The 23,253-nt window shown below is 39.7% G+C and overlaps 1 protein-coding gene across 1 annotated transcript in view; it reads left to right on the top strand.

Annotated features, from left to right (window-relative positions):
• Positions 1-9,623: 9,623 nt before the first annotated feature.
• Slc15a2 (solute carrier family 15 member 2) overlaps positions 9,624-23,253 on the top strand; it is a 31,546-nt gene continuing 17,916 nt past the window's right edge. Inside the window, exons 1-5 of the mRNA XM_021184678.3 lie at positions 9,624-9,957; positions 12,241-12,328; positions 12,895-13,036; positions 18,976-19,068; positions 21,137-21,236. Coding sequence (XP_021040337.1) covers positions 9,820-9,957; positions 12,241-12,328; positions 12,895-13,036; positions 18,976-19,068; positions 21,137-21,236 — 561 coding nt within the window. The 5' untranslated portion in view covers positions 9,624-9,819. The remainder of the gene's footprint in view (positions 9,958-12,240; positions 12,329-12,894; positions 13,037-18,975; positions 19,069-21,136; positions 21,237-23,253) is intronic.

Here is a 23,253-nt window from a genome sequence, read left to right as displayed (position 1 = left end):
AAAATTGAAGTTAAATAATTATCCTAGTAGATGTTTTGTTATCTCTTATAACATTTTGAACTCAAGAAAATAATTTAGGTATTAAGTATTTGGTATTTATATTTATGATAGTTTTGAATTTAAAGGAAATACAAGTATTTAGTTATAACTGAAATCTACCAAACAGTTTCCTTATTAATTTTCAAGCAGTTTTACATTCCCAGAAAAACTAGTAAGACATTTGGGAGAGTCCTTTTCCCTCTAACCCTCCCTGCCACCTCATGCCAAAGGGTGGCATCAGCTAGTTGCTCTAACTGATGGCTCTCCATTGGCACATCACCACCACCAAAATGCATATTTTGTAATAGGATTCATACTTGATGTTGTACACCCTCTAGACTTTTCACAAATGTGTACAGTCACAACATAAATCCATCACTGTATTAAACATAGCTGTTTCATTGCCTTAAAAGTCTTGTGTGCACTGCTCATTTTTCGGGCTGGCCTTGAATATGCCTCACTTCTCCTACCTCATGCCCCAAGTGCTGAAGTTAGACATGCGTCACTATCACTCCTGGCTTGACCTCATGTGATGTATTACTGTTCCCATAAGCTCTGCCTTTTCCTGGTATCCTGTAGTTGGAATCATAAAGTATATGGCTTTTTCAGATCAGTTTTCTGTGATGGCTCAGTAGTCTTATTTCTTTTTAGTTCTGAATACTATTCTATGTCTACACGCACCATAGTTTATCCATTTATCTATTGAACCAACATCCTGGTTTCTTCAAATGTTGGCAATTCAATGTCATTGTTCTCACTGGTATTTCCTTAAGTGTAATTTATGGGCAGTCTTAAGTCTGGCTTTACTTTCTCGTGATTTCTCTGGTTGTCCTTCTCTCTAGTCCCCTTTGTTAATTTATGTTCATGTTCTGCCTTACTCAGCAATGCTTTCCTGAAAACTACCATTATAGCACTGAACTAGAGCAGATTCATATATTTAATGTAGCTGGTAAAACACTCCTATAGTGTGATTAAGGTAATTCAAAACATAAAGTTGTTATTCAAAGTTGTTATGCTGGGATTCCTTTTAATACTACTAACAAGAAATGAGTACACAGTGGGGGAGCTGGGAAGGCTAGCTCCCAGATGTAGTTTCCTATAATCAGAACAGCTCATCTTGTTTCCTGCTTTTATTTTCCTTGTAAATGAAATATTCTTAAGACTTTTTTGAGGGGGTGGCATGTCTTGAGACAATCTCAGTATGTAGCTCAGGCTGGCCTCAAACTCACGATCCTCCTGCCTCAGCCTCCATTTCAAGGACTAGGCATGCATCACCACACCCAACTTAGACATCATTTTATTTTATTTTATTTATATATATTATTAACCCATCTCCCCTCCCTTTGCTCCTCCCATTTTCCCACCTCTTCTCTCCCCCAGATCCACTCCTCTAGTTTTCCCCAAGGAAAAAAAAGAAAAGAAAAAGGAGCAGGCCTCCCAGAGATATCCACCAAAATGGCATAACAAGATATAATAAGACTAGGCATAAATCCTCATGTCACAGCTGGACATGGCAACCCAATAGGAGGAAAAGGGTCCCAAGCACAGGCAAAAGAATCAGAGACATTCCCTCACAACCTCTTGTGGGAGTCCTACAAGAACACCAAGCTACACAACCACAATGTATATGCAGAGGACCTCAAACTCATACAAGGTCTGTGATTATCATGTCAAACTCTGTGAGCCCCTGTGAGCTCTGCTTAATTGGTTCTGTGGGTCATGTTCTTGTAGTGTCCTTGACCCCTCTGGTTCCTATAATCCTTCCTTCCCCTCCTTTGCAGGCTTCCTCTGGCTTCACCCAGAGTTAAACACTATTTCAATGAATTCATTTTTATTCTTTATACCCTTCAAAGGGGAGGAGAATAAGGTTTTTGGTTTGTCCTGTAGTCTTACACTGTCAAAATCAACTCAAAACAAAACAACATCATGTGATCCCGAAATGTGTGGTGGATTTCCCTCCAGCAAGCAAGCAAGCAAACAAGCAAGCAATTCTGCAGTAGATGCAAGTTGTATGTCTTTTAATACGATTCACTTTATGAAGTTATCTGCCTAGGGACAGCATCAGATTGCACAGCATGTGAGCCCACTTCAGATGTCAATTCCAAGCACTACATTGTTTTACTTGTGCTAAGGCCAATTGGCCATAAATAAATAAATAATAACTAAAATCCCTCCTCTTGTTGAATTAACTTGCTTCAGTGGCTTACAGACTCATAAGCATATTTCTATGAAACGTAATATGAAGAGGTGATAGGCCAAGGTATGGGGAAGGGGTGTGGAGAGGCTATATCGTCCCTGGTCACACAAGGTTCAGCAATCTGGATGTTCTCCAAATCATGCCCTGTCTGATTCTACAGAGACTTCATCGCATAGGCACAGATAGACTGGATGAGGAAACCTACCAAGGCCTGTCTGGTCAGATTCTTTACTATTTCTTCCCCAAGGGCCTGGGGCAAATTCTTCTGGAATTAAAAGAGTCTAATGACCTACTATTATGCAAAGAAAACAAGACTGTCTTTTTATGGCCTGCCCTAAGAAGACTAGGATAAGATTCAGGTGTATTTTTAGTCTCCGTGGTCTTCCTTGTCAGAGTGAAATTCTTGTTTCTCTGGTCGGCCTTGGGGAGAAACGAAAGCAGGTATGAGGGGAGGAGGAGAGATGGAAGGAGGGAGGGAGAAAAGGAGAAAATGGGAGAGGAGGAAGGAGGAGAGACTGCTTTCTAAGACTTGCTTTGGAGGTTGTCAATATCCTAATATTAGCTTGTGACGTAGACTTAGAGAATTTCAGGAGCAATGAGCCAAAATTACAGGAGCGATGAGCCAAGAGTCATGGATGAAAACCAACGTATGTATATACAAAACCAAAGTATGTAGATACAATTTGCAAAACACATGAAACTCAAGAAGAAAGAAGACCAAAGTGTAGACACTTTGCCCCTTCTTAGAATTGGGAACAAAACACCCCTGGAAGGAGTTACAGAGACAAAGTTTGGAGCTGAGACAAAAGGATGGACCATCTAGAGACTGCCATACTCTGGGATCCATCCCATAATCAGCCTCCAAACGCTGACACCATTGCACACACTAGCAAGATTTTGCCGAAAGGACCCAGATATAGCTGTCTCTTGTGAGGCTATGCCGGGGCCTAGCAAACACAGAAGTGGATGCTCACAGTCAGCTATTGGATGGAACACAGGGCCCCCAATGGAGGAGCTAGAGAAAGTACCCAAGGAGCTAAAGGGATCTGCAACCTTATAGGTGGAACAACAATATGAACTAACCAGTACCCCGGAGCTCATGTCTCTAGCTGCATATGTATCAGAAGATGGCCTAGTCGGCCATCAATGGAAAGAGAGGCCCACTAGTCTTGCAAACTTTATATGCCTCAGTACAGGGGAATGCCAGGGCCAAGAAGTGGGAGTGGGTGGATAGGGGGGTGGATGGGAGGGTATGGGGGACTTTTGGGGTAGCATTGGAAATGTAAATGAAGAAAATACCTAATAAATAAAAATAAATAATTAAATTAAATAAATAAATAAATTTAAGATAACTAAAAAAAAAAAAAAAGACTTTGAGAATTTCAGGAGCAATGAGCCAAAATTACAGGAGCGATGAGCTAAGAGTCATGGATGAAAACCAAAGTATGTATATCATAGTATCACACTCTAAAGAAACTAAGGGAAAGAACCCCCGAAAGACTTAGAAGCAGTGTGTACTGCAGATATACTGTGCTATACTTCCAGATCCATCAGGAGAGGCTCAGCTCAGCTCAGCTCAGCTCAGCTCAGCTCAGCTCAGCTCAGCTCAGCTCAGCTCAGCTCAGCTCAGCTCAGCTCAGCTCAGCTCAGCTCAGCAAGTTACAACTGCTGCCCAATCTGACGCTCAATAGATGTGCTACTTCATTTCTACTTCCTGACTCCCATGTAAAGCCTAGAGCCTTACAGAGAAGGTGATTCTGGGAAGCGATTTCCTGTTTAAACTAAGTTGACAATCGCCGACATGAAAGCTAGAACCACTCAAGTCTCCGTCAACGTAGAATGGCTAACTAAAGTGATATATTTGTATGGTAAATTTGATGAAATAGAAGGAAAGAAAAACTTGCATGGGGCAACAACATAGAGGAATCTCACCACTGTAGTATCAAGTAACGGGAATAAGACACAGAAAATGCAAACAGCGTTACCCTATTTATGTGAAACTCAGTCAAAGCAAATAAAATCCACAATGATGGAAGACTGGTGGTTACTCTGGTGGAGGAGAATTTGTCTGGGAGGCAGAGGCAAGCAATGGGTATTATTCTTCGAAGAACTTCCAGCAATGAAGTGCTATTATAAGTATTTTTTAACTCATGTGTGTAGTAGGTAGCTGTGTGAATTTCACATGTGTAAAAATAAATAAAGTTGTATGCTTATGACTTGTGCAACTATGTTAAAAGTTATATTTAATTTCAAAAGCCCATGGATTCAATTAAAAAAAAGACATTTGCAAGACAAAGGATGGCAGTGTGAATATCAATAATACTCAAATATATCTTACAGATTTACAAAGGATAACAATTCAATAAAGAAAAATGGGCAAAGAAAACGATAGATCACTCGAAAATTTCAAAATCATTTCTTTTGGCCCAGCAATCTCCCTTCTATGTATTATTCTCTTACAGATGAATTTAACTCATGGCTCATATCAATTATACTGCATTTGCACCCATATAATTGATAACCTGTTCACAGATTTATTGACTGTTTGGGAAGCATCTGTTTGTTCCTTTTGACCTTTTTTTTTTTTTTTCTTTTCGAGACAGGGTTTCTCTGTGTAGCCCTGGCTGTCCTGGAGCTCACTTTGTAGACCAGGCTGGCCTCGAACTCAGAAATCCGCCTGCCTCTGCCTCCCGAGTGCTGGGATTAAAGGCGTGCGCCACCACGCCCGGCCTGACCATTTTTTATTAATCATCTGTAATTGAATTTTTGAGTATGGACACATCACTTTTGCTAGATACATTATGAACATTTTTTCCCACTGGGATGTACTTTTTCATTTTCAATGGTATCTTCTAGCAAACTGTTCATTAATTCTAGGATTATGTATCTCATTTTTCTTTTCTTTTATTATTTAAATCCTGAATTTATGAAGAGTAGTCTTCAAGAATATTAGCTTACTCCACAGTTACAAACAAATCTCTCTCTCTCGCTCTCTCTCTCTCTCTCTCTCTCTCTCTCTCTCTCTCTCTTTTGGGGGGGGGGTTCGAGACAGGGTTTCTCTGTATAGCCCTGGCTGTCCTGGAGCTCACTTTGTAGATCAGGCTGGCCTTGAACTCAGAAATCTGCCTGCCTCTGCCTCCCGAGTGCTGGGATTAAAGGCGTTCACCACCACGACTGGCACAAACAAATCTCTTATGCTTGATTTCAAAAACTTTGATCTTGACTTTAATATTTAAGTCATCAACCTATGAAGAATTAATTTATTTTTTTGGTATAAGGAAAAAATACTGTTCTCCATAAGCATATCCAAATGGTGTATTTATTGAAAGCGCTCTAACTCTCCCCCTACCCTCACACTGCAAGATTACCTTTGTATATGTGGATCTTTCTCTGAATTCTGTTCTGCTCCATTGATTGTCTTGTCTATCTTTGTGGCTGTTCTGTTGTAATTAACTTCATAACAGGTATTAATTGGGTAGTTCAAATCCTCTACAGATGTACTGTGTTATTCCTGGTTTTTTAAATTTTTGCTTGAATTATAAAAATCAAGTAGTCATTTTTTTACATTCCTAAAACCTACTGGGATCTTTCTCTCCAGGTACAAGGGACTACTGACATTTTCATAATATGGGTCTTCCAAATCATGACTATGTCATGCCTTCATAAACTCAAATCTTTCATTTTCTCTTTCTTTCACTAATGCTTGATATCTTCATGTTACTAAGTTTCATGATACTTCTTATGTTACTAAGATTGGTATTCTAAGATCCCTTATCTATTTATTTGTTGCTGATAATTAAATACAATTTTGTGGGGGGCTGATTCTTATATTTTGGACATTATTAAACACACATTTATTTTTAATTTTATATTTGCTTCTCTGACAACTTATTTTAGAGCTCATTTCTACAAATAACTGAAAACTTTACTCCATGCTGTCATATCACAGAAGTCACAAATATCCTTTTTTTTTGTCATTGATGTTTGATTCTGATATTCAGATTCTTCTATTTCTATTGTCCTTTTTATCTCTGAAGGGTTTAATATTAATTCTATGTCAAAGATGTTTTCTCTTATATATCTCTTGGACTTTTACCCTTCTGTTTCAGGCTGACCTACCAGAAACAAGAGTATAAGCAAGCATCTTAATATGATATTGCTCTAGATGATTCTTAGCATCAGAGAAGCTGAATTTACCTAAGGAATGGTTCCGATTCCTTATATCTCTGATATTATTTGATTCTGTGAATAAATGCTGTTATTGTATTGCCATTATCCAGAGATAAACTTCAGGCTTTGGGCTATGACTTAGTTGGTAGAGTGCTTGCTTAGCACTCACAAAACCCTGAACTGAGTTCAGTCTTCAGCACTACATAAACTTGAAATGAGCTAGCAGCTCATTCCTGGACTCCCAGCGCTCAGCATGCTGAAGGTAGAAGTCGGAGGATCAGAGACATTCAAGGCCATCCTTGGCTAAGTAAGAAGATCAGTAAGACCTTGTCTCACAAAAAGACAAATTTCATAGAAATTGGTTTGAAAACCAAAGTTCATGCTCTAGAGTCCGGCGATCAGGGACCTCTGGCTGTGCGTGAGTTGGTGCATATGGATGCTACTTCATCTGTTCTTCTGAAGTAAACACCCTCTAGAAGTTCAAGGCCAAGGCAAGGGAAACGTGTAACTTAATAAGTCTACACTACGCTCGTGCCTCTACTAGGTAACCTGACCAGAAAGTTCTGCCTATTTTAGATTCAGTATTTAACTGAGTTAGGTCGGGAAAGGCAATATTTCCTAAAAGAATAACTACAGATTAATCATTAATGTTCTAGGCAGAAGTAAAACTGGATTATTCTTTGGGTAAAGGTTGGTGGAAGAGAAAATAGATGAAAACTACAATAGAACTTGAGAGAACCTGGTCAAAGTCCGAGTTAAAGTTTAGGGGGGGAAAGGTTCATTTGTTGAAAAGTCATTCAAATGGATAATGTAAGAATTTTGCAAGAAAGAAGGCCATAGAGTTTTCTATCCTCTTCCTCCTCCTCAATTTACTATTTTCTTAGTTAACATAGAAAATAATGCATTTTTAAAATTTTTCATATATGTATGTATTTTAATTTGCTCATATTTCTTCCCCTACATTGTCCTCTTTTCCTTGTTCTTCGTTCTCAGTTTCCTTTCTTGCATTCACCATCTTGAAATCACTCATCTTGACATTGCCTGACTTGGTGGGTTAGTGCTCAGGGTGTAACCCCAAGGTGTGGAAAATGTCCTTTGTAACCTTTGGCAATATCTCCCCCTTTCTTTTGTGCTTCTCTTACCGATTTGGGTTAGCAAAAGTAACACACCAAGGGGAGAAGGAAGGTAATGCAAGGAAACTGTGTTCATTCAGACCGTGTGACGTGCATGTGTGGGAATGTCACAGTGAAAGCCAATGCTTTTACATCAGTGATATATGGTACTACACTTTTTTTTTAATTTTTAATATTTTTTATTACATATTTTCCTCAATTACATTTCCAATGCTATCCCAAAAGTCCCCCATAGCGCCCCCCACTTCCCTACCCACCCATTCCCATTCTTTTGGCCCTGGCATTCCCCTATATTGGGGCATATAAAGTTTGCAAGTCCAATGGGCCTCTCTTTCCAATGATGGCCGAATAGGCCATCTTTCGATACATATGCAGCTAGAGACAAGAGCTCCGGGGTACTGGTTAGTTCATCATGTTGTTCCAACTATAGGGTTGCAGATCCCTTTAGCTCCTTGGGTACTTTCTCTAGCTTCTCCATTGGGAGCCCTGTGATACATCCAATAGCTGACTGTGAGCATCCACTCCTGTGTTTGCTAGGCCCCTGCATAGTCTCACAAGAGACAGCTATCTTTGGGTCCTTTCAGCAAAATCTTGCTAGTGTATGCAATGGTGTCCGCGTTTAGAAGCTGATTATGGGATGGATCCCTGGATACGGCAGTCTCTAGATGGTCCATCCTTTCATCACAGCTCCAAGCTTTGTCTCTGTAACTCCTTCCATGGGTGTTTTGTTCCCAATTCTAAGAAGGGGCACAGTGTCCACATTTTGGTCTTCATTCTTCTTGAGTTTCATGCGTTTAGCAAATTGTATCTTATATCTTGGATATCCTAAGTTTTGGGCTAATATCCACTTATCAGTGAATACATATTGTGTGAGTTCCTTTGTGATTGTGTTACCTCACTCAAGATGATGCCCTCCAGGTCCATCCATTTGGCTAGGAATTTCATAAATTCATTCTTTTTAATAGCTGAGTAGTACTCCATTGTGTAAATGTACCATAATTTCTGTATCCATTCCTCTGTTGAGGGACATCTGGGTTCTTTCCAGCTTCTGGCTATTATAAATAGGGCTGCTATGAACATAGTGGAGCATGTGTCCTTCTTATGGTACTACACTTTCAATTTTATATACATTCAATTCAATGTAGGGTATAATGTATCTATTGTCACAATGTGTATTCCAATTGCTTGTCTGACAAGGGACTTAGTATTCTAGAGTCAGAATAAAATCCATCCACTGAAAGTTAAGAACATTTAATGCTTGCAATAATACCTAGAAAGCATTTATAATTTTTTGCACATGTTAAATTTTATTTCTGAATGGATGAATGAAGGAATGAATTAATGAACTGATTTTTTGAAGAGATAAATTGAAAATACAGAAAGCGACTTTAGCAAGGGCCATTACCGACTCTTTTTTTCCCCTGTCATTTTCTTTAACCCTGTATTTTTTACTTACAGGATTTTCTAGCTGAATGTTATGATGTTGAAAACCCAAGCCCGGATCATTCTTATTCTCAGATTCAATTTTGTGATGACTTTCCTTCTTGTTCACAGCATTTTGACTTCCTAGCCTCCCTGCGTTTCCATTTCTGTGGCTTCCATACCTGCACGACCTGCAGACTGACTGCTGATACCTGTCTCTGCTTTTCCTATCTGTTTCTGCATAGTGAAAATTCCAGATCTGCCACTTTAGTGGCCCTGTGATTTTTAGATAAGTTTCCTGATTTCTTGGAACAATAATTGTAGTATAATAAAGATAGCAGTAAAATGTATGAAAACCAAAGGTATGTATGCATACATATATGTATAACGCATATACATTAACATGGCACATAATAAGTGCCCAATAATGGCAGATATTATTAACCTGAAATCAGCCTTCTGTTGTATTCTCCCTACCCCCACCCCCCATATCATTAGAAATCAGATTCAGGACCTGCAGGGCATACCTGAGCCAAGATGCTGCATTCTTGAGTACTATCTAGCACTCATTTGCAGAGGTATTTTTCTCAAACAGATAACCCTAATCGATTCTCTAGCACTGTTTCTTCTCATCTCGTGACTTGTGACGTGTTGTTCTCACTTCCCCATGCCTTACCTTTGGCACAATCAGCGTGCTGCCCCTCTCTTTTCCTATAGCTTCAAGTTCTGCTCTAAGGCAGGCAGCCACTGAAACTGACACCCACAGGGTTAAACCTATTTGCTGTAGCCATCCCTCCTCCCCCTAGTCCCCCTTTTCACTGTAGGCTGGCAGCAGTCCTAGCTGCCTACTGAAGCCAAATGCTTGAGGAGAGAGAGAGTAAGGAGCCAGCCATGAATCCTTTCCAGAAAAATGAGTCCAAGGAAACGCTCTTTTCACCTGTCTCTACTGAAGAGATGCTGCCTGGACCTCCAAGCCCTCCAAAGAAGTCAACTCCGGTGAGTCCCGAAGTTCGGTTTGTCTCTGACAGTAACAGCATATGGAAGCCTTTTGAAGTTTCTCGTTGGCTGTTGGAACTTTGTGCTGAACTGTCTTAGAGCAGAAAAACTACTTGGAATTAGAATTCACCTGAAAATTAATTCTAGACTCTTCTGTTTTGGGAAGGAAGCAACAGGGTGGGTTAGCCAGATTTTTTTTTTTTTTTCAGTTGGGCCCCAGAGTTTTGCTCTATTTCATTGCATATTCCCTGGGGGAGAAAAAGCACTTTGAATGTCCAGGGAGACTTGGCAAGCATTCCTGTCTGGAGAACTGTGCGTGATTGTTCTTTCCTTACCAATACCAAAACTCAGCCTTTAGTTCCCCTTGTGTGCAGAGCCTTCTTTTCTTGGACACCAAAAAAGCTTCAGAATAGACCCACTCTCTGTTACTAAGTGTCCCTACTTTAAAGTGGGAGGTTGGATAGAGGAACAAAGAATAATATTTTGTATTACATACTCGTTAAAGCACTTCCGAATGTATCGCCTTGTTCGATTCTCATATCATAGTAAAATCCTCTTTGTAGAAAGGCTACAGTAATAATAACCAATTATTTGCTGAGTTCTTAGTGTCAACCATGAGGTCAGGATGATTCTGAGTTCTTTGAAGTAACAGAATTGAAACACAGAGCGGAGTACTGGTGTCACTTCAGTAAGGATTGCATGTTAATCCAATTAGTGAGGGTGTATGCCGCTAATGTTAAATAAACTCTATGTTACATAGTTCTCAGAATGGGAGCTGCAAAGGTAATAATTTCAACTCAGTGCATCTTTCAATCAAGTTGTTATCATGCAGTAACATGTATGTAGGAAGGTGATTTATTCATATCCACATGGATAAAAGGCAGACTAAGTTTTTTTTATATATTGTTTATCATATCTTGTTAAGGGTGGTTAGAGAGGAAATAAGAGCTAATATAAATCTAATGTTAATGTTTGAATGTCTCAAAGGATAGATGATCTTTGTCCCCTTTCCATGTTAGTGGCGCTATTGTGTAGAAAGAGATTTAAAATAAAATGTGATATTACTATTTTACATAATGCATGAAATAGCACAGTTACTCTTATGTACAGCTTGAAAATGAAAATCTTGTTGCTGGAGAGATGGCTCAGCAGTTGAGAGCACTTTCTGTTCTTTCAAAGGACCAGAGTTTGGCTCCTGGTTCCCAAGTCCGACAGCTCACAACAACCTGTAACTCCATCTCTAGGAGATCCAACATCTTTTTCTGGTCTCTGCAGGCACCCACATACTTAAGCTCTCACATATACAAACACATATGTACATAAATACAAATACGTAAGCATACTAGTAGGAAAGGTAGACACTTAATTTCATAGGATTTCAGAATTTTCTTCCCAGAGTTAAGGTGACCAATCGGCTTATGTTTAGGAGTGCCTGGCCACCACTTTGAACTCTATGCCTGGGTCTTGCAAACCATGAAAGAGAAGTCATCAGATTGTCAAGATTTCCCCCAGAACGGTGACCATGGCAGATGGGACCGGCCAGTCCCTGTAGTAGAGCTAAATGAGAGAGTGGCATCTGGCTCTGACTGCCTGGATATCACGTGCTCCTGAGGCTACCTTTTCAATTTATTCTTAGCAATAATTATGATCATCCTCTTGCCTAGAGCCATAGGCTTTTATTAAGATACTGTGGGGAGGTGAGCGTGTTCTGATCAAGGAATGTCTGGCTAGTCCCATATTAATAATGGATGAAGTAAGTTTGAACTTTTTACCCCCCACACCAGTAATATAAGCATGATTAGTATGAGAACGTATGAAGAGACCACTACATATGTCATGACAACATATGACAACACTATGAAGAGACCACTGCTTTGTGATAACTGATGACAACAATTTAGGGATGAGTTTATCCGGACATAGTGGGGTTCACCTGCAACCTGAGCTCTTTGGGAGCCCAAGGCAGGAAGATCTTAAAGAAGAGGCCAGCCTGGGCAAAATGAGACTAACTGTGTTAAAGGTTTGGTCCCCATGGAGATGCCATTGGGAGCCAGCAGAAATTTTAGCAGGTGGAGCTTAGCAGGAGGTGAAGCTTAGGAGGACGTGGCGCTTAGTGGGAGGTGGAGTTTAGCGGGAGGTGGAGCTTAGTGGGAGGTGGAGCTTAGTGGGAGGTTGGGCTTCTACGTATATGTACATTTGAAGATATATTTTAGTTGTAGAGTAACTATGTAGTTTAAATAGGGAAAGTGCTCATGCGCCTACCTTTGCTTTTTCGTTGAATAGAAGCTCTTCGGCTCTAGCTACCCACTCAGCATCGCCTTCATTGTGGTGAACGAATTCTGCGAGCGATTTTCCTATTATGGCATGAAAGGTAACTCTGTGCCCCCAGAGCCTTCCCTGCTTGTGTTTATAGCAGCCTGGCCTCCTTTCATGCACTTTGTCTAATCATTTCTGCCTCTGTATAAACTGATCTTTTCCTCTGGCCATGATAGTAAATGCTTCATAAAATTTTATTTAATAACTCATGCTGGTTAAGATTTAAAAAGGCCCTTAGGAACAATGCACAACTAATATAAGAACACAAGTAGAGAAAGCCTTCATCCTGTAAGTCCCATTCAGCCTTATTGTTGCTGGGAAGGAGGGGAGGAAGGGCCATAGGAATCACTGTGCTAACTTCTCACCGTCTAAACGATGCTACAGGTGCACAGAGATTGAAGGGATGAGTATTGTATTTGTGTAGCCAGCATGCCTCATTTGCTTTCACTGTTCCCATGGGTCCTGCTTCTACTGCCTGGCAGTCATCACCCAGTTATTTCTCTAATAACAGTGCCAAAGGCCGGGGTCACCTGTTGAACCCAGAGATCAAATATATTTTGAATCATTTTAATGCATCTATCTTATTGTGTCTCCCATTTGTTTTCTCCCTTCTCCACCCAGCTGTGCTGACCTTGTATTTCTTGTACTTCCTGCACTGGAATGAAGACACGTCTACATCTGTCTACCATGCCTTCAGCAGCCTCTGCTATTTCACCCCCATCTTGGGAGCAGCGATTGCTGACTCCTGGCTGGGAAAATTCAAGTAAGGACAATGGCAGGCCACAGCCTCAGGAACCTCACACTCTCACTGTCCAGAAAATTACCCAGAGCTCCTAATCTCTTGTCGTCTAGCAAAACTCAAAAACAAGTAAATACCCATGGCTATGTCAGATACATGCCTCTCAAGGACAGACAGCACAGAAAATCTACTTCTTTCCATTCATTCCCAATGTTTTCATGTCCTTTTAGTCCAAAGTTCCCCCTTAACATCTACCTTCAGTCTTCTGTAGCTGAAGACTAAACCTTAGTTTATCTCAGTGAGGTGCAGGTTGTTTCTTGCTGGTAAATTTCTATTTTTAGAGAAGTACTTTGCTTATTTGTTACTTTCCCCACAACGTCTCTGTTGTTCTTTTTTTTTTTTTTTTTTTTTTTTTTTAGGTTTTTTCGAGACAGGGTTTCTCTGTATAGTCCTGGCTGTCCTGGAACTCACTCTGTAGACCAGGCTGGCCTCGAACTCAGAAATCCGCCTGCCTCTGCCTCCCGAGTGCTGGGAATAAAGGCGTGCACCACCACGCCCGGCCCGGACTCGGTTGTTCTACCTCCTTCAGTATCTTATTGCCCTTTCTTTTCAGAGACTTCCAAACCATCTCTGTTTACTGTCTTTGCCTTTCTGTTGTTTCCTTCTTTAGAATCTAATAAAGATGTTACAAGTTAAAAATAATAATCTATTTTGTTCAGTTCTCCTGTTCCTAAAAATAGAAGCAGCAGACGAGGTATAAAGTCACAATCGGCCTCTATAACATTATCCTCATGGGCTAAAGATAAGCTTTTGGTATCTATTATCTAGTAATGTGGATTTGCCATCTGTGGATTTTTCTGAGTTAACTGATCTCAAAGTATACTCTTTTAAAAATGTGACTGTATAAGATAAAATTAATTATGTGGGGAAATAAAAGCGTGTATGGTAAAATTAGTATAGAAAAATTGTACATTGTTTTGGAAACATTAAAAATAGTTTCCTTAAGTGCATAACTTCCTTTAGTCTCCAATAGGTTCATATGTACTGTAAAGTCTCCAAGGTAAGTATGAATTGTTTCCTGAAGTAATTTGACTGTGTGGTATTGTGTTTATAGACCTGCACTTTGATAGAACTTGTCATTGTTTCAATTCAGTTGCTATGACAAATATCCTGACCAAACAGAGCAATACAGGGAGGAAGAGATTGATATGTGTTACAATCCTAAGTTATTGGCAAAGTCAAGTCAGGAACTCAAGCAGCTAATTACATCTCTCCCTGAGCCAGGAGCAGTGAGAGAATAAACTCAGCCCTGATGGCTTTAACTCAGCTAGCTTTTCCCTCTAATACATTCAGAACCTAAGGAATGGCTCTACTTATAGTGGGTTGTGTCTTATTACATCAATTAGCATTCAGGATACACACACACACACACACACACACAAACATCCACAGACATGGCTAAAGGCCAACCAGATCTAGATTATTCCTCATTAAAACTCTCTTCCCAGGGGATTCTAGTTTTGTCAAGTTGACAGTTGAAATTCACCAACCCAGAATTCTAACTGTGAACACCGATTTACATCTTAATTTGGTGTATGTATGCACATGCACACATATATTCACGTATGTGAATATATAAATGCAGTCTCTTCAGAGAGGCATGGTGGGCAAGTGGCTACATTTGTTACATGTGCAGTATCAGTCATTGGATTCATTACATCTGGACTGGAATTACACGGAGAATAGAAAACAAGCCATGATCTATTCATTTAATTATAGAATACACCATTTCCCTCCTTTATTCTGCAGTGCTGATGATGCAGTTATATTTTTAGAATAACTTCCTTTGAATTTGAAGAAGTAAAATTTTAGGATTTGGTGAACAATAGCTTCCTGAATATTTTGGAGGAAACTTAATGCTATTCACTTGTACTCTTTTTATTTTTAATTTTGTAGTTATATTTATGTACAGAAAACTTAGTGTACATTTAACCCAATTTAGTGGCAAGTTCTTTAGCCTTTGCCTTTTCCAGCTTGGCAATGTGAGCCACAGACTTAGGGCCCAGGACGTTGCCTCCCCAGTGGTGACGGATCTCGTCATATCTGTCATTATAATTGGTCCTAATGGCTTCCAACAGCTTAGCCAGAGCACCCTTGTCTTCTGAGTTAACCTGTGTGAAGGCAACAGTGGTGCGTGTTTTCCTGTGAACCAGGCATCCCAGCCTGGCCTTTTCCTTGATGATGCAGTAGGGCACCCCCATCTTTCAACACAGGGCAGGCAGGAAAACCACCAGCTCATGGGGTCTACATCATGGGCAATCACCACCAGCTGAGCCTTCTTGTTCTCCACCAAGGTGGTGACATATTGACTCCTGCTTGCAGGACAGGTGGTCTCTTAGTTGGGGCGTCGCCTTTCCCAGCAGCTTTCTTCTCAGCATGGGCCAGTAGCCTTTGCTTCTTCTCTTGCTTTGTCTCTGGCCTGTACTTGTGGGCAAGCTTAAGCAGCTGAGTAGCTGTCTGCCTGTCCAGTGCCTGGGTGAACTGGTTAATGGCAGGAGGTATTTTGAGCCGTTTATAGAGGATGGCTCTTTGCCGCTGCAGCCTGATGTAGCGGGGCCATTTGACAAAGCGTGATAGATTTCTTTTGGGCTGGATGTCCTGTCCAATGCCGAAGTTCTTGGGCCTCTTCTCAAACAGAGGGTTGACCACCTTCTTGTCCTCCTGCTTCTTGACGACGGCGGGGGCCTGGGCCACCTTCTTCCCCTTGGCCTTCTTCCCTTTGGGCATCCTGCTCGGCTAGTGGAGGAGTACTCTTAACTCAATCTTGCTTGAGTTGTTTTTTTTTTTTTTTTAAACTTACTTTTATTGAAGTGTAATTTACATAAACTACACAAACCCAAAAGTCTTGAATTTTTACAGAATTATCATCATTACCTAAACTACTTCCTCTAGTTTTCAAATTCTCCCTCAGAGTTAGAATCTTTTCCTGTACTGGAGTCATGTACAAGCATCTGGTATTTTCAAGTAATCAAACAAAAATCTTGAATTCTTTTCCTATTTTCTTTCTCTCTCAACCACTGCCTGGTTTTCAGAAAGCATCTATATATTAGCCATTTTCTCTCTCTTTATCATCATTTCTTATGACAGAGAAGTATACTTCAATGAAAAAGAACTGTTTAATTCAGTCTGATCCAAATTTAAGTGTTTATTCACCATCTCTTATTTGTCCAAATAATCACAAGCATAAGGAGATAAATTATACGTAATATGTTTTCACATTGTATTATGTTTTCACATTGTTAGAGTTCAAATAGCTTTAATGAGAGCAAATCATGGTAGTTTCAACAGCAAATGCTATAAATCACCTTTTACCTCTACTGAAATTTGTCAGAATAGTAATGATGACCTCTGTTAACAAATGACATGTCACTGTCTAGATTCTTACTCACTTCGAGTTATTCTTCCTCACTTAGTAATTCAGCCTGTTCATCTTCCCTGCCTTCTGTAATTCTATATTTTCCTCATTCTCTTACTGTTGTATTTCTGGGTTGAGCCTCAACTTTTGCTTTTTGTTTAGTTAACTCTTTCCTAACTGTCAGATTTCTACCAAGTGATAATTCTCTCCTTTCCCTTTCCACAGACTTGACTGTCCCTTAGCAAGTCTGGAGGTGTCTAGTTCAGCTATATGCAGACAGCCACTCGGAGTGTTGGGACCTGGAGTTTAAGTGCCAGTATGCATTTATAATTGCATATTTATGTTCATGTTGGCTGTCCTTTATCCTAGCTTCATGTCCCCAAGTTGAATCAACGATGCCATCTTCCGAGTTCTGAGTGTGCAGCAGCAGCATGCACGCTTGTCCTCCTCAATCCTAACTCCAGCTGCCATCAGTTGCCACCACTTTGGCTTTATATGCATGGTTGCTAAACTGAAAAGGGACACCTAAAATGTTTCACTGTTGTCTTTTCTCTATAATTGAGCCTGCTAGGTACTATGATCTAAACTAAAACATCATCAAGCCTGAGAACAGGTGTACACAGTAATGAAGAAGATTTTTATTTGGTTTGGGCCTTGTTTTTGTTTTAAACAATAGACTCTGGGGAGTGACTTGATGTCTCCTTTAGATAGGGGATGATTTAAACACTTGGCTAATTTTCCCTGTGGAGTGTGTGTGTGTGTGTGAGTGTGTGTGTGTGTGTGTGTGTGTGTGTGTGTGTATGTGTACAAAACGGGAGAGCCTCATACACAAATAGAGTGAGGGCTGCAGTCCACTGGAATACATCTGCTATTCATGCTGCCACATTTGATTCCTGATTTTTAAAAAACTGGTAGTGAGTGGCTCCTCTTTTGCTTTTTAAAACCTGAGGTGGCAGCCTTGCCTCCATGGAGGAAAAGGAATACTTCTATGTTCAAACTTGCCCCCTCCTCTTATCTCTCTGTCTTATCTCTTGATTCTGTTTTATGCTTGTGCTAACTGCCCCCCCCCCAGAGAGAGAGTGTGTGTGTGTTTTCAGTGTTATCTTGGAGGTATAATATTTACATTAGGAAGACTGTTTAAACATTCAAGAAACAATTTTCTGAACAACTGCTAAAAGCTTTTCTTTGCTTACTGTCCTGGAATCCAAGCTATGTAAGAGGAAATGGGCACCCAGAATCCCCAAGTCTTGTGTAAGAAGTTCTTAAGAATTTAGTTTTATTATTTTTTATGTGTATGTTTGTATGTGTGAGAGAATGCCACATGTGGGTGAGTGCCTGCGGAGGCAAGGAGGAGGCATCAGGTCCCCTGGAGCTGAAGGTACAGGTTCTGTGGACTACCAAATGTGATGGGGATTCAAACTCTAGAAAGATAGCAAGAGGTCTTAACCACTGAGCCATCTCTCCAGCCCTATTTAGTTTGTTTCTCAGTGACAATTTAGCATCATCTCCTTGAGGTTTGTGATAACTAGTTTTCTTTCCATTTCTTTTTATTGCCTTTATTTCCAGTTCTTCTTTTTATTTCAATAAGGATTCCACCTCCCAGAAAACTAATTTAAGAAGATTAACATTTAGAATGAGGAACCCCCAAGTCAAGATTCTCGGTACCTCTAAGGGCTTCCTGGCACCTTCGTTGCATTCTTTATATTTGACACTAACATAAAACACTTTAAAATGATAAATACAAACTATATAATTCTGAGGGCTTATTATATCATTAGCATTCCATTTATATGATAATATACATGGTATATATTCCGCTTATGATAATACACATAGGGAGTATAAGCAATATTGTGTCATGTCAGTGTGAAGAGCTCTACGTATATTCTTATTGGAATTCCATAATGCGCTACTTATTTGCTATTCAAGTCTATTGGAAAAAATAACTTAACATGTAGTTTTTACCAATTGCAAGGTTTTTATGGCTGGGCAGTTTAAATCCTTTGTACTTCCCTATTTTGTAATTCCTGGGGTTTACAGTTAGCCCAAGAGTCCATGTTACCCAGATTGAACCTAAAATCCCTTTGACTCTCTTTAAGTCACAGTGCTTGTTGAAAGTCTTTTGTATTAGCACTCCTAGTTACTCGTCGCTCATCTTTTCTCTTGCTCCCCAGAGCTAAGAGGCATTTCTTGAGAAAAAAGAGCAAGGGGATGTATCTTGTTCTATTGATAGAAACTTCATTGTGCTTGCTGCAAACCCACCTAGTTCCTGTCGGGTCTGTATAGATGTAGGGTCGCTCTGTGTACAGAGCTGAGCAGACGGCAGATCTGGGAAGAGAACCAGAAAGAAACATCTGCGCCTTCTGAGCAGATGCTACCGATGAAGAGTCCCACTCCCTTTCCCTCCTTCGTGTAAGCCATCCGCCATTGTTTCTGTTTCCCAGGTCATTCTCTCCTCCTCCACTTCAGTCCCCTCCTCTGTTTACCAGAACAGAGTGAACCCTGACATCTCTGAATAATACAATGACTGATTTGACTTTCTTCACAGGACAATCATCTATCTGTCCCTGGTGTATGTTCTTGGCCATGTATTCAAGTCTTTGGGTGCCATACCAATACTGGGAGGAAAAATGCTACATACGTGAGTAAAATGATGGAGCCCACTGAGCCGCATTCCTTACCTTAGGCAGGTACATGTCTCAGAGAGCCACTACAGGTGGCTGTCCATCTTATACCAGAGATTCTCCTTTATTTTCCAATGTATAATTTTACTGCCAAACTTATTAAAATCAAAAGGATTACAAGCAACAGAACCCTTTCTTACATTACCAGGTCTCAGTTTTTATTAGGTAAACATTTGAAGACAAATAGAATGGCCAATTAGTATACTTTTCATAAAAACTCTTCATGCACTTGAAAGTAAGAAAACCTTTTATACTTCCCTCCACTTACTTATATATTCACTTATATTAGAGAAGTCATAGCCAAAACTTGGGATATATCTATGCATGTGTAGTTCTATATATTACCATGTTACTGTCTCTCTTTACTACGGATATCTATATCTATATCTATATCTATATATCTATATCTATATCTATATCTATATCTGTCTATGTCTATATATCTATATCTATATCTATGTCTATGTCTATGTCTATGTCTATGTCTATGTCTATATCTATATCTATGTCTATGTCTATGTCTATGTCTATGTCTATATATCTATATCTATATCTATATCTATATCTATATCTATATCTATATCTATATCTATATCTATATCTATATCTATATCTATATCTATATCTATATCTATATCATCTATATCATCTATATCATCTATATCTATATCTATATCTATATCTATATCTGTCTATGTCTATATATCTATATCTATATCTATATCTATATCTATATCTATATCTATATCATCTATATCTATATCTATATTGTCTATGTCTATGTCTATGTCTATGTCTATATATAGATATAGATAGATATATATGTGTGTGTCTTAGTCAGGGTTTCTATTTTTTTTTAAAGATTTATTTATTTATATTTTATATGTAAGTACACTGTAGCTGTCTTCAGACACCCCAGAAGAGGGAGTCAGATCTCATTACAGATGGTTGTGAGCCACCATGTGGTTGCTGGGATTTGAACTCTGGACCTTCGGAAGAGCAGTCGGGTGCTCTTACCCACTGAACCATCTCTCCAGCCCTAGTCAGGGTTTCTATTCCTGCACAAACATCATGACCAAGAAGCAAGTTGGGGAGGAAAGGGTTTATTCGGCTTACACTTCCATACTGCTGTTCATCACCAAGGAAGTCAGGACTGGAACTCAAGCAGGTCAGAAAGCAGGAGCCGATGCAGAGGCCATGGAGGGATGTTCTTTACTGGCTTGCCTCCTCTGGCTTGCTCAGCCTACTCTCTTATAGAACCAAGACTACCAGCCCTGGGATGATCCCACCCACAAAGGGCCTTTCCCCCTTGATCACTAATTGAGAAAATGCCTTACAGTTGGATCTCATGGAGGCATTTCCTCAACTGAAGCTCCTTTCTCTGTGATAACTCCAGCTGTGTCAAGTTGACACAAAAATAGCCAGTACAATATGTAAATATATATATGTATATATGTAAATATATATATGTGTATATATATATATATATATCCAATTTAACACACACACATATATATACACACTCTGAGTTGAATTTTTTTACTTTATTTGAAAAGTAATAAACACCAAATACTTTCTTATCACTTTTCCATAAAACTTATTGACGCCATTCCTACTTATTATGATAAATTTCAATATTTTACTTTGTAGTTAGTAAGCATATACAAGAGTGGAGTCCATAAGATTTTTCACCTGAATTGCAAAAATAAGATATTAAAAACTGGTGTGCTAGATTCCGAGTCCCGGCAGTTCCTCCTTCCACGTGACGCATGCAAAGGAAAAATAAAACTATCGTGCACTGAATCTTCTAAGCAATAAAATTCTTAGCAGAGTCTCAAATGTGAAGATGATAAGTTCTAATGAGTAGTTCTTGGAATAACGGCAAGTAGAAAGGACCCACAAGGTAGATGTGATAAGAAGACATTATCTTTGAATATCTGTTTTTCTCCTGTGTATTTTTGTAGCCCATCTCTACAATTGGTTTAGTATCAACATGGTTCTAGCATCCTTGCCTCTCCATTTCAGGATCTTATCATTGGTTGGCCTGAGTCTCATAGCTCTGGGAACAGGAGGTATCAAACCCTGTGTGGCAGCTTTTGGCGGAGACCAGTTTGAAGAGGAACATGTAAGGGTCTTCTTATTTCTGTATTTCAAGAGTGTGTAACCAGCATCAAAATGGGGAACCTGTCAAGTAGCCATTTGCTAAGACTGAGGTAATCCTATTGATCAAGTCCAGTCTAGGGAGCTTAGTTCTGTGCTGGATGCTGGTCATCAGCCTAGAGAAAACTAAAGGTCAGTTAAAGGAAAGTACCCAGGGTGGGAGGTGGACAAGTCATATGATGGAGGGCTGAAATCTGAGGACAGAGAGAATGAATAAGATAAGCTTGGATGTGGCTCAGTTGGTAGAGTACTTGTGTAGCATCCACGATTCCTTGCGCTTAGTCCCCAGCAAGGTACAAACTGAGTGTGGAGCCATGTCTACAATCCCAGCCCTTCGAAGATGGAGGCAGAGGGATCGGAAGTTCAGGGTCATCCTCAGGTACATATCTATTTCAAGGCCAGCCCAGGATGTGCAAGATGCTGACTCAAAACAAAATGCAAACGAGCAAACAAAACTCAAGGAGATAATCATATACAGCTATCCATAAATACTGGGGGAGGATCGTGTTTAAATCTGAGCCCAATAAGTGAAAGCTATAGGAAGTTAGATGCTTGCTTCATGGAAGGTAAAACTTGACATAGGATTGGAAACAGTGACTTTACTTTCACTTGATGTACCTAAGAATGAGAATGGTGAGTACATTAGGAATGGGAAGTATAATACAGAGATGATTTTGTGAAGGGCAGAATGACCAGTTGCAATGAAACAGAATTACATTTTATAGATGGATTTGCCTGGCTGATCTCTTCATAACATTTTTCCATTGTCAGTGGTGGGTGGGGGATATATGACCAAAATGAAGATGAGCACCTTTGAGAAATATGACAAATGGTCAGGGGACAATTTATTCTTGAATTACTAAATACTTATAAATCTCTCATTTTTAATACACACAAACACACACACATTATTCTTCATGAATCTATTCCTTCTCCCATAGCTGTTTATCCTGGTTCTGTTTCTCCACTCCCTAGTCTGTATGTGTGCTTCTCCTTCCCTCTTTAATTTTCTCTATAACGCACCCCTGTTTTCTGTCTGTGTGTCTTTTTTTTCCTATGCTTCTCTTGCCGTGTAGACCACTTGGGTTATCCAGCACACCTTATTCTGGGATCCATGGATTCTAATTGCTGGCTGACACTGGGGAAATGACAGACCTCTGGCAGATCAGCTTCTGTGCACAATGAGCTACAGGAGTTAGAAGAGCAAAAGTACACACACATGAGAAGGAGAAGGAGCAAAACACACACCACAAACTGAGCCTGGGAAGGACTGATTGTTCTAGTGTGCCAGGAAGAGCTGAAGTGCTGGAATGAAGTACACCCTATATAATAGATCACCTATTAAAAAACTTCACTTGAAAGTGGTTGTATTAACTAGCAGGCCCACAGACATATTTCAGTGATTAGAGCAAACTCACCCTCAAGCTTCAGCAAACCACTTCTAGGCCAGCGGATTCCCTTTTGCACCGTCTGGTCTATCCTCCCTGAAACCTGAGTTATACTTTCCTCCTAGATCAATAATAGCTTCACTACACTGTCCTACCATATACTTCACAAAATATATTCATTAACTCAAGGAGTTAATTAATAAAGTCAATTAACATTAATTACTAATTAATACAGGCAATAAATATTTATTGTCTAATATATGTTAGCATTTTTTCTAGGTACTAGATATTACAGAATAAAATTTATATCCTGAAGAGACTCACAATACACTGAATAAGTGGATATTTAATACAAATAAATTCGTATAATAAATATGTATAAGACACAAGAGTGGTATTGAGGACAGGTTGATCACTTTTCCCAGGTCTTAAAAGGTTGGTAATTGAGTTTAGAAGGTCGTCTAGGGTCAGTCAGCCACTGTATTAGAGAGCTAATGAGACGCTTCATGCCGTGGTAACACAATCTGAACTTGATGCTTTGTATGTCTGTTAACACTGAGTAGGTGGAGTGACATTTCCCTGATGATCTGTCTC

This window comes from Mus caroli, unplaced genomic scaffold (genome assembly GCF_978045245.1).
Source record: "Mus caroli unplaced genomic scaffold, Mus_caroli_1 scaffold_17, whole genome shotgun sequence".
NCBI lineage: Eukaryota > Metazoa > Chordata > Mammalia > Rodentia > Muridae > Mus > Mus caroli.
Note: the sequence above shows the minus strand (reverse complement) of the source record. Positions and strands in the feature narration are given on the sequence as shown.